The 13,390-nt window shown below is 50.0% G+C and overlaps 1 protein-coding gene across 9 annotated transcripts in view; it reads right to left on the bottom strand.

The window, feature by feature from the left end:
* GRIP2 (glutamate receptor interacting protein 2) overlaps window positions 1-13,390 on the bottom strand; it is a 219,918-nt gene that overhangs the window by 24,888 nt on the left and 181,640 nt on the right. For all 9 annotated transcript variants that reach the window (XM_072128337.1, XM_072128336.1, XM_072128335.1 and 6 more), the window contains 5 exons: window positions 6,580-6,660; window positions 4,736-4,871; window positions 4,511-4,656; window positions 3,453-3,536; window positions 3,042-3,117 (listed from right to left, as the gene is read on the bottom strand). In XM_072128337.1, the coding sequence (XP_071984438.1) occupies window positions 3,042-3,117; window positions 3,453-3,536; window positions 4,511-4,656; window positions 4,736-4,871; window positions 6,580-6,660 (523 nt within the window). The remainder of the gene's footprint in view (window positions 1-3,041; window positions 3,118-3,452; window positions 3,537-4,510; window positions 4,657-4,735; window positions 4,872-6,579; window positions 6,661-13,390) is intronic.

Raw genomic sequence — 13,390 nt, 5'->3', positions numbered from 1 at the left:
CCCAAAGCTGGAAAAGATTCTCCACCACTCACACCATTCACATTATCCACCACAACATTACTTACTCCACTCACACTGGCTGGACCAGCAACAACATTAGCAGACAAGACCACCTCCGCATCTTCAGGCACAAGGGACGGGGGTCCCCTCGCAGAGCATCGCCCAGAGGGGACCCCGACTTGTGTCACACTTGTGCCCTCCGCATCATCGGTAGCAGATGTTATTTTACTTTTCTTAGGGGAAGGTAAGAGTCGCCGCTGATCTTTGGCCGGTGTGAGGCGCCGCTGATCCCCACCTTCCTCAGCACTCCTCTGCAGACTATCTCCAATACCGACACAAAACAGGACTTTAGGTTTAGGTTTGGGAGGTTCGGAGCCCTCAGCCTCAGCGACCCCTCCACGCTGCCGCCGCCCCATAACCAAGTGATCAGCGGCAACAGCATGAAGAGGCGCCGAGGCACCGGAAGCTGCCACCAGTGCCGGGCTATCCCCCCCTCCCACTGGGGGACGCACCACAGCACTGGATTTGGATGGTATCGCCACTGCCGAGCCGCCCTTACTGTCCGGCCTTGCGGCCGATGCCTCCCCTGCTCCCCCACTGTTACCACAAACAGAGACGGAGCCCATCGCCACATCAGATGTCACACCTGTAATCTCCCCGCTCCCTGGCACTGAGTCCACTGCAGGACCCGCGCTGGGCTGGGTAACGGGGCTCGCACAGTGAGCTGACCCTGCGGCCGACTCGGGTTTTACGGGGAGGGGGCTGTAGACTAGACTCACCACTTCCACGGATTTGGTCTTCTTCTTTCGTGGTTTGCTGCCCCCCGGTGCATCCTCCGGCAGATCGTCTCCAAAAGTAAAGTCCTGGAGGTGCACAGGGGACTCGAGCCGTCGGATCTCCTCCATCAGCGCCCCTCCCTGGTGGCTGTCACTATCTTCACCCGGGCCGGCAGAACCGCAGGCAGATGACATAGCCGCTTGTCCTGCAGGGGGCCCACTGCACGGTACCGAACTTTCCTCCTCCATCTGACTCTCAGGCTGAAGCCCCATCAGCCGCCTCTGCTTTTCCTCCTCCATCTCCCGGAACCGCTCATCATTAAGAATTTTTTCTTTAAACGGACCGCTCCTCTCCAGCAGGTAAGCCTTCCTCTCCTCCAAGGCCTGGATGTCAGTCTGGAGCCTGGATATCTCTGCCAGAATCTGCTCCTTCTTCCTCTTCTGGGCAGAGCTTGCCCTGGCATGGGCGCACCTGAGCTCCTCCCGCAGTCTCCTCACCGTCTTGCTGGCTTCTTCGTACTCAGAGAGGTGGCCCAGAGCCCGGGAGGCATAGCTGGAAATAGACTCCCGGGTCCTCAGCATTCCCCAGCCCTCTTCACTGAGGTCAGCCTCACCTCCCTGAGCACTCAGCTTTCCCGCAGTATCCAGCTTTTCCTTGGTACCCAGCTTTCCCGAGGTATCCAGCTTTCCCGAGGTATCCAGCTTTCCTGGGGTTTTGGTGCTTTTTGAAGCCTTAGCTGGCCTGGGGGTACTTGGAGCAGCATTGCTGCTGTTCCTTGCAGATCTTCTTACCCCCAAGGCTTCCGCAGCGCTGGCCGGTTCCTGGCTACCCCTGCCTCCCGCCGGCCTAGACCGGGAAGCAGGAGCCTGGGACTTGCTGCCCTGGCTCATGCCTGAAAACCCACTCCCTCCCTGGGAGAGGAGAGAGCAGGCCCCAGGTGGAGGTGGTTTTCCCTGGAGCTCAGGAGCAGCAGCAGCACACAGCCTCTCACAGCAACAGACAGAGATAACGAGCTGACGAGGCACACCAGAGCTGCACTCACTATTCTGCTGCTGGTGCAGTCACTGTGTACATACATGACATTACTTATCCTGTACTGATCCTGAGTTACATCCTGTATTATACCCCAGAGCTGCACTCACTATTCTGCTGCTGGTGGTGCAGACAGTCACTGTGTACATACATGACATTACTTATCCTGTACTGATCCTGAGTTACATCCTGTATTATACTCCAGAGCTGCACTCACTATTCTGCTGCTGGTGCAGTCACTGTGTACATACATGACATTACTTATCCTGTACTGATCCTGAGTTACATCCTGTATTATACTCCAGAGCTGCACTCACTATTCTGCTGCTGGTGCAGTCACTGTGTACATACATGACATTACTTATCCTGTACTGATCCTGAGTTACATCCTGTATTATACTCCAGAGCTGCACTCCTTATTCTGCTGCTGGTGCAGTCACTGTGTACATACATGACATTACTTATCCTGTACTGATCCTGAGTTACATCCTGTATTATACCCCAGAGCTGCACTCACTATTCTGCTGCTGGTGCAGTCACTGTGTACATACATGACATTACTTATCCTGTACTGATCCTGAGTTACATCCTGTATTATACTCCAGAGCTGCACTCACTATTCTGCTGCTGGTGCAGTCACTGTGTACATACATGACATTACTTATCCTGTACTGATCCTGAGTTACATCCTGTATTATACTCCAGAGCTGCACTCACTATTCTGCTGCTGGTGCAGTCACTGTGTACATACATGACATTACTTATCTTGTACTGATCCTGAGTTACATCCTGTATTATACTCCAGAGCTGCACTCACTATTCTGCTGCTGGTGCAGTCACCGTGTACATACATGACATTACTTATCCTGTACTGATCCTGAGTTACATCCTGTATTATACTCCAGAGCTGCACTCACTATTCTGCATTAAAGCATAAAATATGATATTGTCTTTTACGTAAGGTTTATGGTAATTTCTCCCGGTCTCCGCCCTCCCTCCCGCTCGCGGTTTCCTCAGTAAATCTTTCCTATAAGACAGGAGTTTTATTTCCCGGAGTCGCTCATCCTCGTCTGCTGTGGAATTAGAGAGACATTAGCAGTCGTTTGCAATATGCCTGCGCTCTTTGCGTGTTGTCAGTGATATGAGGGAAGGATTTATGGAAGTGCCAGTCTGTGGATCCCGCTGCTGTCAGCGCCAGTGCTACATTTAACCCGTTGTTTGCTGCCTCCTACCTATCTGCAGGTCCGCCTGGTCTCACGTAGGTCACCACCAGAGGCCGGGATTTGTGCCAGTCATCCTGCGCCCCTCCTGAAAAGCAAAGTACAGGAACACATTCATTTTTCTCAAAGATAGATAGACCCCATTCTTAAAGGGACCGTGTACACTACATGTTTTGGAGCTACAGAGCGAAGGATATGGATCGCTGTTCCCTCTGGGAATAACAAGGGCATTTCACCACTGAGGATAACAAGGGGAGAAAGCTCAGCCGTGCGCAAATGGAAAAACCCTGCAAGCTGCATGTACACATGAGCGACGATGGTCCTGCGCTGCCCCCAGTGGTCGCCTGCGCTCAGGACGTCTCCTCCCCCGGAGCAGAGGCTGCTGCGCTATAGATGTAGTGAAGGGGGCGCTGCAGGACTCACCTCTCATTACAAACCCAAAGCTGTTGCCCTCTTTGCACAGGGAGATCTCCAGTGTCTTTGGGATGATGGCCGCGTTGTCCGGAGCTGCAAAGACAAAACACAATGAGAACCGGATAACACAAGAATTATCCCAATCCATCAATATCGGAGATCTGTGAGTATACGGTACCCCAGCAGGGTCTGGGGTCTCAATATATTTACAGGTTTAGACTGGGGTCCCAATATGTGTAGGGTTCTGGGTATATTTTGGCAGCTGGTCTGGGGTCAGCGGTGTGAGTATTCTTAGGGGTCTGTCCTAAATTATGATTGTATATAATGATCCAGATTGGGGTCTGAAGACATTTCATGGTCCGGGTGCGTGATTATATGGAGGGGCGCGGTCCGGGTGCGTGATTATATGGAGGGGCGCGGTCCGGGTGCGTGATTATATGGAGGGGCGCGGTCCGGGTGCGTGATTATATGGAGGGGCGCGGTCCGGGTGCGTGATTATATGGAGGGGCGCGGTCCGGGTGCGTGATTATATGGAGGGGCGCGGTCCATGTGCGTGATTATATGGAGGGGCGCGGTCCGGGTGCAGGATTATATGGAGGGGCGCGGTCCGGGTGCAGGATTATATGGAGGGGCGCGGTCCGGGTGCAGGATTATATGGAGGGGCGCGGTCCGGGTGCAGGATTATATGGAGGGGCGCGGTCCGGGTGCAGGATTATATGGAGGGGCGCGGTCCGGGTGCAGGATTATATGGAGGGGCGCGGTCCGGGTGCAGGATTATATGGAGGGGCGCGGTCCGGGTGCAGGATTATATGGAGGGGCGCGGTCCGGGTGCGTGATTATATGGAGGGGCGCGGTCCTTGTGCGTGATTATATGGAGGGGCGCGGTCCATGTGCGTGATTATATGGAGGGGCGCGGTCTGGGGTCTGAAGACAGGAGTAATAAGGAGGGTGTATGAGCCCTTTGAGTATAGGAGAAGCTCCTTTTTTGCTTCTGTGAATGTTTCACTCTGCGGTTCCTGTATTATTATACTCTGATAATTATATTCTATTGCAGTCCGTTCACTTACAGACCGGGGGCAGCTCGTACTCCACCTCCAGCACCACCCGCTCGCCCACATTCTTCAGGAGGCTGATAATCTCTTCGTGCCGCAGTTTGGTCAGATTAATGCCGTTCACAGATTTGATATAATCTCCGATATTCAGCTGGTCGCTCCTGCGGTGATACAAGATAAAGATTACAATAGTGACGGTCACTTCCCGGCAGTAATAGGGAAGCGGTGCCCAGCGCTCACCTGGCTGCCAGGCCCCCCGGCCGGAGGTTGGACACTCGGGGTTTGCCATCCTTGTCTGTGCCCCCAGAGATGGTCAGTCCCAGGGTGCTGCCTTCCTTCTTGATGAGCTCCACAATGGTGACGCCACGAAACTCCTCTGACAAGGGACAAGAAGACGAGGTTATCAGCACTGGCACAGATGCCCGCTGCTGGGGTGCCAGTCTCATCCTGCACACAGTGCCATTGCCCGGTCTATAATAATCGGCACACAGCGGGTTATAGACTACGAGGACAATGATGGGTCTTACAGTTCCCCCAGGTTCAGCCCAAGACTTCCACACCCCTCACCCTGCCGGATCTACTGGCACCTATAGGACATCCCCCATACAAGTAAATCGTATACTAATATTCCACAGAATAACATACCAGGTCACAGATATTACCGACCCAACACAGTGCCATAGGTTCTGTTCTGGATCATTGTCACCCAGCTTTCCCACATTCAGAAAATGAGCTGGGAAAGGAAGTCAATATCCAAAATACTTGAGCCTCAGGAGACGGCGACTAAGAGCATTTCACTCAATTTAAAGTATATAAATATTCATTGACCCGAAAAAGCAGTGAAACGCGTCAGGTATCGATGGTGCGGTGCATTAGCGCTCACAGAGAAAGGGCACTGGAAGGGTTAATCTGGCACACGGTGCTGATCCGATGGCTCGTGGACGTCTGGCTGCTCGGCGGGAGCCCTCGTCCTATCAGTCTCACCTGCTGCTGCTGGAATTATCAGCTGCCCAGGCCGCCCGGTGCATGCCCCGCGCACACGGCTTAATATGACTGCACACGGCACCTTGCGGGGATATTAATGCTTCCTTGCTGGGGTTTAATTTCTGCCCTGACAAAAATTTAAATTGTAGTTTCGGGGGCCCCGCTGCTTCGAGGCGACTCGCACGAAGTCAGGATTATTCAGGGGAGTTAAGAAAACAATCGTCAAAAAGTCTCTAAAGTCTCTGCAGCGGAATACAGAATGGAAACTGATACAAAAGATACAAAAGATGTGTGCGATGGGTAGATACATCTAATGGGAGAGGTCTGATCGAATAGCAAACCATCAGCAGGAGTGACCATGCAGACAGCAGCCAGTGCTATGTATTGTCCCTGCAGAGATGTGTAATCAGACCTTTGTGCATGTTGTTAGTAGCAGCAGGACTGTGATATATGGAGTTATATTCCAGGATTGTAGCTTCTTCAAGTGCACTGGGGGTGTGTCCTCACACTGTTCTGCTCTCTGCAACCAGTCTTAGAGTGTTCAACACAGCTCTCGTAAGACTGGTTGCAGAGAGCAGAACAGTGTGAGGACACGCCTCCAGTGCACTTGAAGCTACAATCCTGCAATATAAATCCATATATCACAGTCCTGCTGCTACTAAAAACACACAGAGGTCTGATTACACATCTCTCCAGGGACAATACATAACATTGGCAGCTCAGAGAGTCAAGAGCACAGCAAGGCTGCAAGCTACAATATAAATCTATATTTCACAGTCCTGCTGCTACTAACCACAACATACACAAGGTATGACTAAACAGCTATCCAAATGACTGCTACCTCACATTGGTTGGAGTCTACATGATAATTACTGTTGACATATTCTTATATATGTATTAAATTCAATTGGAGCACACTTTAGCTCTTAGAGCTTGCTTTGAAGCAAGTTATCAAGATCTGGCTCCTCATGGGCGGGGCTTCCAACTTGGCCAAGATAACCCCTCCCACAAGGAAGTGAAAGGGACTTACTTTGTGTTAAGAGAGCGATTGGTTTCTAAGTAATAAGTAACTGCATTAGTAGCACTGGGGGAACACTTACCGGGAATGCTCTGACGTCTGGAGACCAACGCAACATCGTTCCCCGACAAATCTTTGCTTCCTTTGGAGTACGGTCCATCATCTAGAAGAAGAAGATAGACAGAACCTTAAAGTACAGAAGGAAACTGCACTTTAATGTACAAACCACACACACAAATCTCACAGGGGATAAGGGTCAGGCCGCAGCAAGAGCATTGCAATAAGAGCACAGCAGTGTGAGGACACACCATCACCCCGAATGAATAAAGCAACCAACCATTTTACCCCCCTATGTCAACAGTTACCCCCCCAGTCATGAGAACAATGAATCTTGTGACAACCCCTTTAAGGCAGTGGTCTCCAGCTATTGGATACTGTATGTCCCAGCCGATCCAGACCAGATCTCCGAGTGCCTGTAGGGACACCAGAGACCCCACTATGGACCCTACAGAACTATATGTGGGCCCAGCAGGGGAGTGTCTGGTCCTGGAATCTCCCTGATGTACAATCAGTTACCGCCACTGCTGCTTTATGTTATACCAGCGCCACACCCCCCCCCCCCCCCGCTCTGCACCAAAACCTCCCAAATCCAAGAGAACCACCAAGAATTGCATGAAAAGTAACACAAGTATAGAATATCAATATCGCAGTCTGACATGGTTTATGCCCTCGGTAACTTCCCGTCTCGGATCTTATGATTATTTTATACTTTTCTTTTATATTTTATCGGCCTCAGATAAGAAAGATTTCAAGGACCGCGCGAGGCCGAGGCAAAACACGGCAAGTTCTGCAAAGTAAATCAGCCGCTGCACGAGAGTGACGCGGCGATAAATAGCACAACCATTCAATGAGACAAGGAGTAACCGAAAGATGGCGGAAAACCGAGGGTGCACCTGTCTACCAGGCAGGTCATATAGGGGGGTGCACCTGCTACATCTGGGTACAGGGAGTCACTGCCTACCCGGCAGGTCATAGAGGGGGGTGCACCTGCTACACCGGGGTACAGGGAGTCACTGCCTACCTGGCAGGTTATAGAGGGGGGTGCACCTGCTACACCGGGGTACAGGGAGTCACTGCCTACCTGGCAGGTCATAGAGGGGGGTGCACCTGCTAAACTGGGGTACAGGGAGTCACTGCCTACCCGGCAGGTCACACAGGGGGGTGCACCCGCTACATTGGGGTACAGGGAGTCACTGCCTACCTGGCAGGTCATAGAGGGGGGTGCACCTGCTACAACGGGGTACAGGGAGTCACTGCCTACCTGGCAGGACATAGAGGGGGATGCACCTGCTTCACCAGGGTACAGGGAGTCACTGCCTACCTGGCAGGTCATAGAGGGGGATGCACCTGCTACACCGGGGTACAGGGAGTCACTGCCTACCTGGCAGGTCATAGAGGGGGGTGCACCTGCTACACCGGGGTACAGGGAGTCACTGCCTACCCGGCAGGTCACACAGGGGGGTGCACCCGCTACATTGGGGTACAGGGAGTCACTGCCTACCTGGCAGGACATAGAGGGGGATGCACCTGCTTCACCAGGGTACAGGGAGTCACTGCCTACCAGGCAGGTCATAGAGGGGGATGCACCTGCTTCACCAGGGTACAGGGAGTCACTGCCTACCAGGCAGGTCATAGAGGGGGATGCACCTGCTTCACCAGGGTACAGGGAGTCACTGCCTACCAGGCAGGTCATAGAGGGGGATGCACCTGCTTCACCAGGGTACAGGGAGTCACTGCCTACCAGGCAGGTCATAGAGGGGGATGCACCTGCTTCACCAGGGTACAGGGAGTCACTGCCTACCCGGCAGGTCATAGAGGGGGGGTGCACCTGCTACACCGGGGTACAGGGAGTCACTGCCTACCCGGCAGGTCATAGAGGGGGGGTGCACCTATACAGAAAAAAGTTAGAATTCTATTAAAATTCCAAAAGAACTTTTAGATGAATTCTGGAAGGCTGCGGCCATCAGATCTGGGAGGACAGGAGGGCCGGAGGTGACCCCACACCAGGAGGTAGTCACAGCTCCGCCCCTTCTCATGATCATTGCAGAACCTGTGACAGGGGAAGAAAGGATCAGTGTCATGTAAATCGTCTATAGAGGGAGCGGACCCCAACCCGTCACGGGCACTGGGCTCCGCTTTAAATAACCTGGAGGGGCAGAGCTATGACAGGACCGGCATTGCTGCCATTCCGAGACCCCACACCCTGAGCCTCTGCAAATCACGTGAAGAATTTAACCCACTACTTGTCATCTACATCTATTCTTGTTTTTAATTTAAAAAACATGTGATACATCTGTCCCCATATATCACAGTTCTTCTGCTACTAAAAACATACAAAAAAGGACTAATGACACATCTCTCCAGGGACAATACATAGCACTGGCTGCAGTCTGTATGATCACTGCTACTGACAGGTGCCTTTATAGTCCAAGAGGATTATTTTCAGCCCTATAGGGGGCATCATGGTGATATCTTTATATATTATGTTATTTATTTGACTACTTTTTCTCCTCAATTTAGATCTAAGAAAAGTTTCCTATATGCAAAACACGTACAATCTGATACAGGAGGGACGTTCGTTAAATATTGGGAATTAAGACGCAGCGTCTTATCTCCTCTCGTCTCAGATCCCGGACGCTCTGCAGACGCTCTGCAGACGCTCTGCCAATCATCTGTGTAATATAATTGGTTTATAGGAAGAAGTAGAGACCCCACAGAGAGATTCTAATTTACTAAAAATGTGCAGAGGGAAGAGGTTTCTATTCATCCCGGAATCATCAGGAGGAGAATGATACATTGTATCTGTATGGAACATGATATAACCTGGGGATCTCCTGTATATAATGATATATGTACAGCCGGTATAACCTGGGGATCTCCTGTATATAATGATATATGTACAGCTGGTATAACCTGGGGATCTCCTGTATATAATGATATATATACAGCCGGTATAACCTGGGGATCTCCTGTATATAATGATATATGTACAGCCGGTATAACCTGGGGATCTCCTGTATATAATGATATATGTACAGCCGGTATAACCTGGGGATCTCCTGTATATAATGATATATGTACAGCCGGTATAACCTGGGGATCTCCTGTATATAATGATATATGTACAGCCGGTATAACCTGGGGATCTCCTGTATATAATGATATATGTACAGCCGGTATAACCTGGGGATCTCCTGTATATAATGATATATGTACAGCCGGTATAACCTGGGGATCTCCTGTATATAATGATATATGTACAGCCGGTATAACCTGGGGATCTCCTGTATATAATGATATATGTACATCTCCCTGTATATAATGATATATGTACAGCTGGTATAACCTGGGGATCTCCTGTATATAATGATATATGTACAGCTGGTATAACCTGGGGATCTCCTGTATATAATGATATATGTACAGCCGGTATAACCTGGGGATCACCTGTATATAATGATATATGTATAGCCGGTACAACCTGGGGATCTCCTGTATATAATGATATATGTACAGCCGGTATAACCTGGGGATCTCCTGTATATAGTGATATATGTACAGCCGGTATAACCTGGGGATCTCCTGTATATAATGATATATGTACAGCCGGTATAACCTGGGGATCTCCTGTATATAATGATATATGTACAGCCGCTATAACCTGGGGATCTCCTGTATATTATGATATATGTACAGCTGGTATAACCTGGGGATCTCCTGTATATTATGATATATGTACAGCTGGTATAACCTGGGGATCTCCTGTATATAATGATATATGTACAGCCGGTATAACCTGGGGATCTCCTGTATATAATGATATATGTACAGCCGGTATAACCTGGGGATCTCCTGTATATAATGATATATGTACAGCTGGTATAACCTGGAGATCTCCTGTATATAATGATATATGTACAGCCGGTATAACCTGGGGATCTTTGGTCAAGATTTTCCGGCTCTCAGGATTCATTTGCCTCTTTCCCATATAACACATGGATGACTTGGCTCCGGCTGGTGAGGAGTTAATACATTGCAGTTCAGTAAATCTAGGACATTATATATTTTTGCTTGAATTATGCAAATCTTAAAATTCTGCTCTTAGACCCGGATTATCTTGATACCTGCTCTGTATTAGGAGGCGGCTCGGAGTGAGAGCAAACACATCAGGTTTATTATCTGCCTGTAAGTGAGCGGTAACCCAGAGCAACGCGCCACCATAGACCGAGGGGGGGCACTGAGGGGTCGGGACGACGACTTCTTCAGGTTCCCAATTCCTGTAATTAGCAGCACAACAATGAAATTACAGGTAGTCCCCGGGTTACGTATAAGATCGGTTCCATAGGTTTCTTCATAAGTTGAATATGTATGTAAGTTGGAAATATATATTTTATAATTGTAGAAAAATAAAATTTTGGCTGCGGTGACGATTGGAGTTTAAAATTTTTTTGCTGTAATGGGACCAAGAATTATCAATAAAGCTTCAGTACAGACGCCTTACAGCTGATCATTGCAATCTGGGACTATAGTAACATCCACAGAGGTCACCAGAGGTCACAGGGGGCAGAGGGGTCCGTCTGTAACTAGGGGTCGCCTGTAAGTCAGGTGTCCTTAAGTATGGGACCGCCTGTATTCAGATGTAGGAAGCACCCAGGTTCCTCTGCACCGAAATCTGCCCAAACAAAAGGAGGTGAAGCCCCGGCCGCCATACCGGAGAGGGCATGAATACCCACCTGCCATAACCTGTTCCACACTTAATAACGTTGTATTTGTGCCATTTTTACCCGGTTCTGGTCCTTTTCCCCCTGGATCAGCTCATTTCGCTCAGGTTCCCCGCTCCTCGTCTCTCATGTTCCCACGTCGCTCAGTTTCTGTAATTATGGCTTTGGATCTGACTATTTCAGGCTGTAAGTGACAGGGGCTCGGCCCGGGGCCGGTGACCTGTGTGCGTGTGATGGGTAATCATATAGAAAATCCCGACTAATGGACCATTAACCCTCCGGCCTCTTGCGCTGGGCAGGCAGGATGGGGGTGGCGAGAAATCCTACAGATTGGTGCACGACACCCGCCATAACGCGAGAGGGGGCACCATGCAGCACCCGATGGGTGGGTGTCACCCATTGATATAGGACACAAACAAAAATATCTTATACCTCATTGTTTAGTGAGACCTCTGACCTCTGCAGTCACATTCCCACATCCTATGTCCCTATCTGATGATCTGGGACGTGACACATCCTGAAATCCTGGACGGGTCCGGTTTATAATTATTATGGATTTACAGGATAGACGGAGGAGCGGCCGAGCAGAACTAATGTATTCAATAACTTTCCATGCGTCCGAGAGCCGGGAAGGGGGGAGCGCAATGTGGGGGAGGGGAGGGCGCTCATATGTAAACATATGGGGGGGGGGGGTATATAGATGTACAGGACTCCAGTCACCCCCTCTCTATACAGTCTTCTGTATCTTCTATTACATTGACTGGGGAGAGATGTGGGAAGGGAAAGCATGGTGGACGGGGCAGAGCACAGGCAGCCCCTTAATTTGTATGTTGGAACAAGTATATTTGGTAAGTGTAACTCCAGACAAAGTATTTTTTGGTTCCTGTGAGACTAGATTTAGAAATGTTGAAAATTTTTAACAATAAAACGGAACTGCAAACACCTTACAGCAGCACATCACTGCAGCCTGGAGCCAACATTACTGGCATCCAGAGGGCACAGAGGTCAGGGTGTACCCGCGGGTCGCCTGTAAGTCAGGGGTCGCCTGTATCTCCAGCTTAGGCTACATTCATTCTCTTCTTCCTAATCAGGAATCAGACCACGACCCCCAGTTGTGGCCCCGTTAGGATTTTCTAGGTTCCCTCTCCGATAATGTGGTGGTCGCCCACCTGAGCGAGCCCCCAGTGATGGACAGCCGCACCCTGCGCCTACGGATCTCTTGCGGTGCACATTTCTTTTACATTGTATTCATGGGTGAGGAAGCTCAACAAGCTCCCGGGCAACAGGTATATCAGCAGAGAGTCAGCTCTTCAGCCCAGGGGGTTCTCCAACCAAGAATAATCTCACAAAATAATTTATTTAGGCAGATGCAAGAGAATTTCAGGAGAAGTTCTGCTGGGCGGGTGCCCACATGGGTGCCACTTAGTATACCCCAGATAGCACCCAGACAATGATTGGAGGCTCCAGTACAGATATTACATCATATGTGACTGATATCCTCCTCCAGCACATTATAAGTTGCTAATTCTTAATGGAATAGCCCTTGAAGTGACCTGCTCTTTAATTCCACTTGCCACTAGGATGACCCCATTAGTGTTGGGCGCCAGAAGGAGATTTTTCACTATATTTATAATTATTTTTCTAAACTTTCATCTCACGGTGAGCAGAGAATTCCTGAACATGTGAACCGCGCACATTCCCAAAATACCATCTGCACAATGTATCCCGACTGTCCAAACAAACCCGGCGCTGATGCAGCAGAGCTCAGCTACACCGTGCAAAGAGCTGCAGACTCCAGCCTCATCCCGGCTCCACACTAGAAACCTGTATACACGTCACTACACACAGAGAGATGTAGCAGAGCTCAGCTACACCACCCGCAGAGTGACAACTCTTCCATACATTGGCACTTCTTACATGTAGCAGAGCTCAGCTATACGGTGCAGTGTCCAGTAGTATCTATCACATTTGCCAGCTGCTTGCCTCACACTAAAAACGACTTATTGACCATTTATACAGATGTAGCAGAGCAGAGGGCGTTTGTGAACATTTTTTTTGGATCAGCAAAGTCACAGCACAAGTTTTCTTCAATCAGGTCCTTCCATGGTCACC

Source organism: Engystomops pustulosus, chromosome 10, assembly GCF_040894005.1.
Source record: "Engystomops pustulosus chromosome 10, aEngPut4.maternal, whole genome shotgun sequence".
Taxonomy (NCBI): Eukaryota; Metazoa; Chordata; class Amphibia; order Anura; family Leptodactylidae; genus Engystomops; species Engystomops pustulosus.
This window is presented reverse-complemented; position numbering and strand designations above follow the sequence as displayed.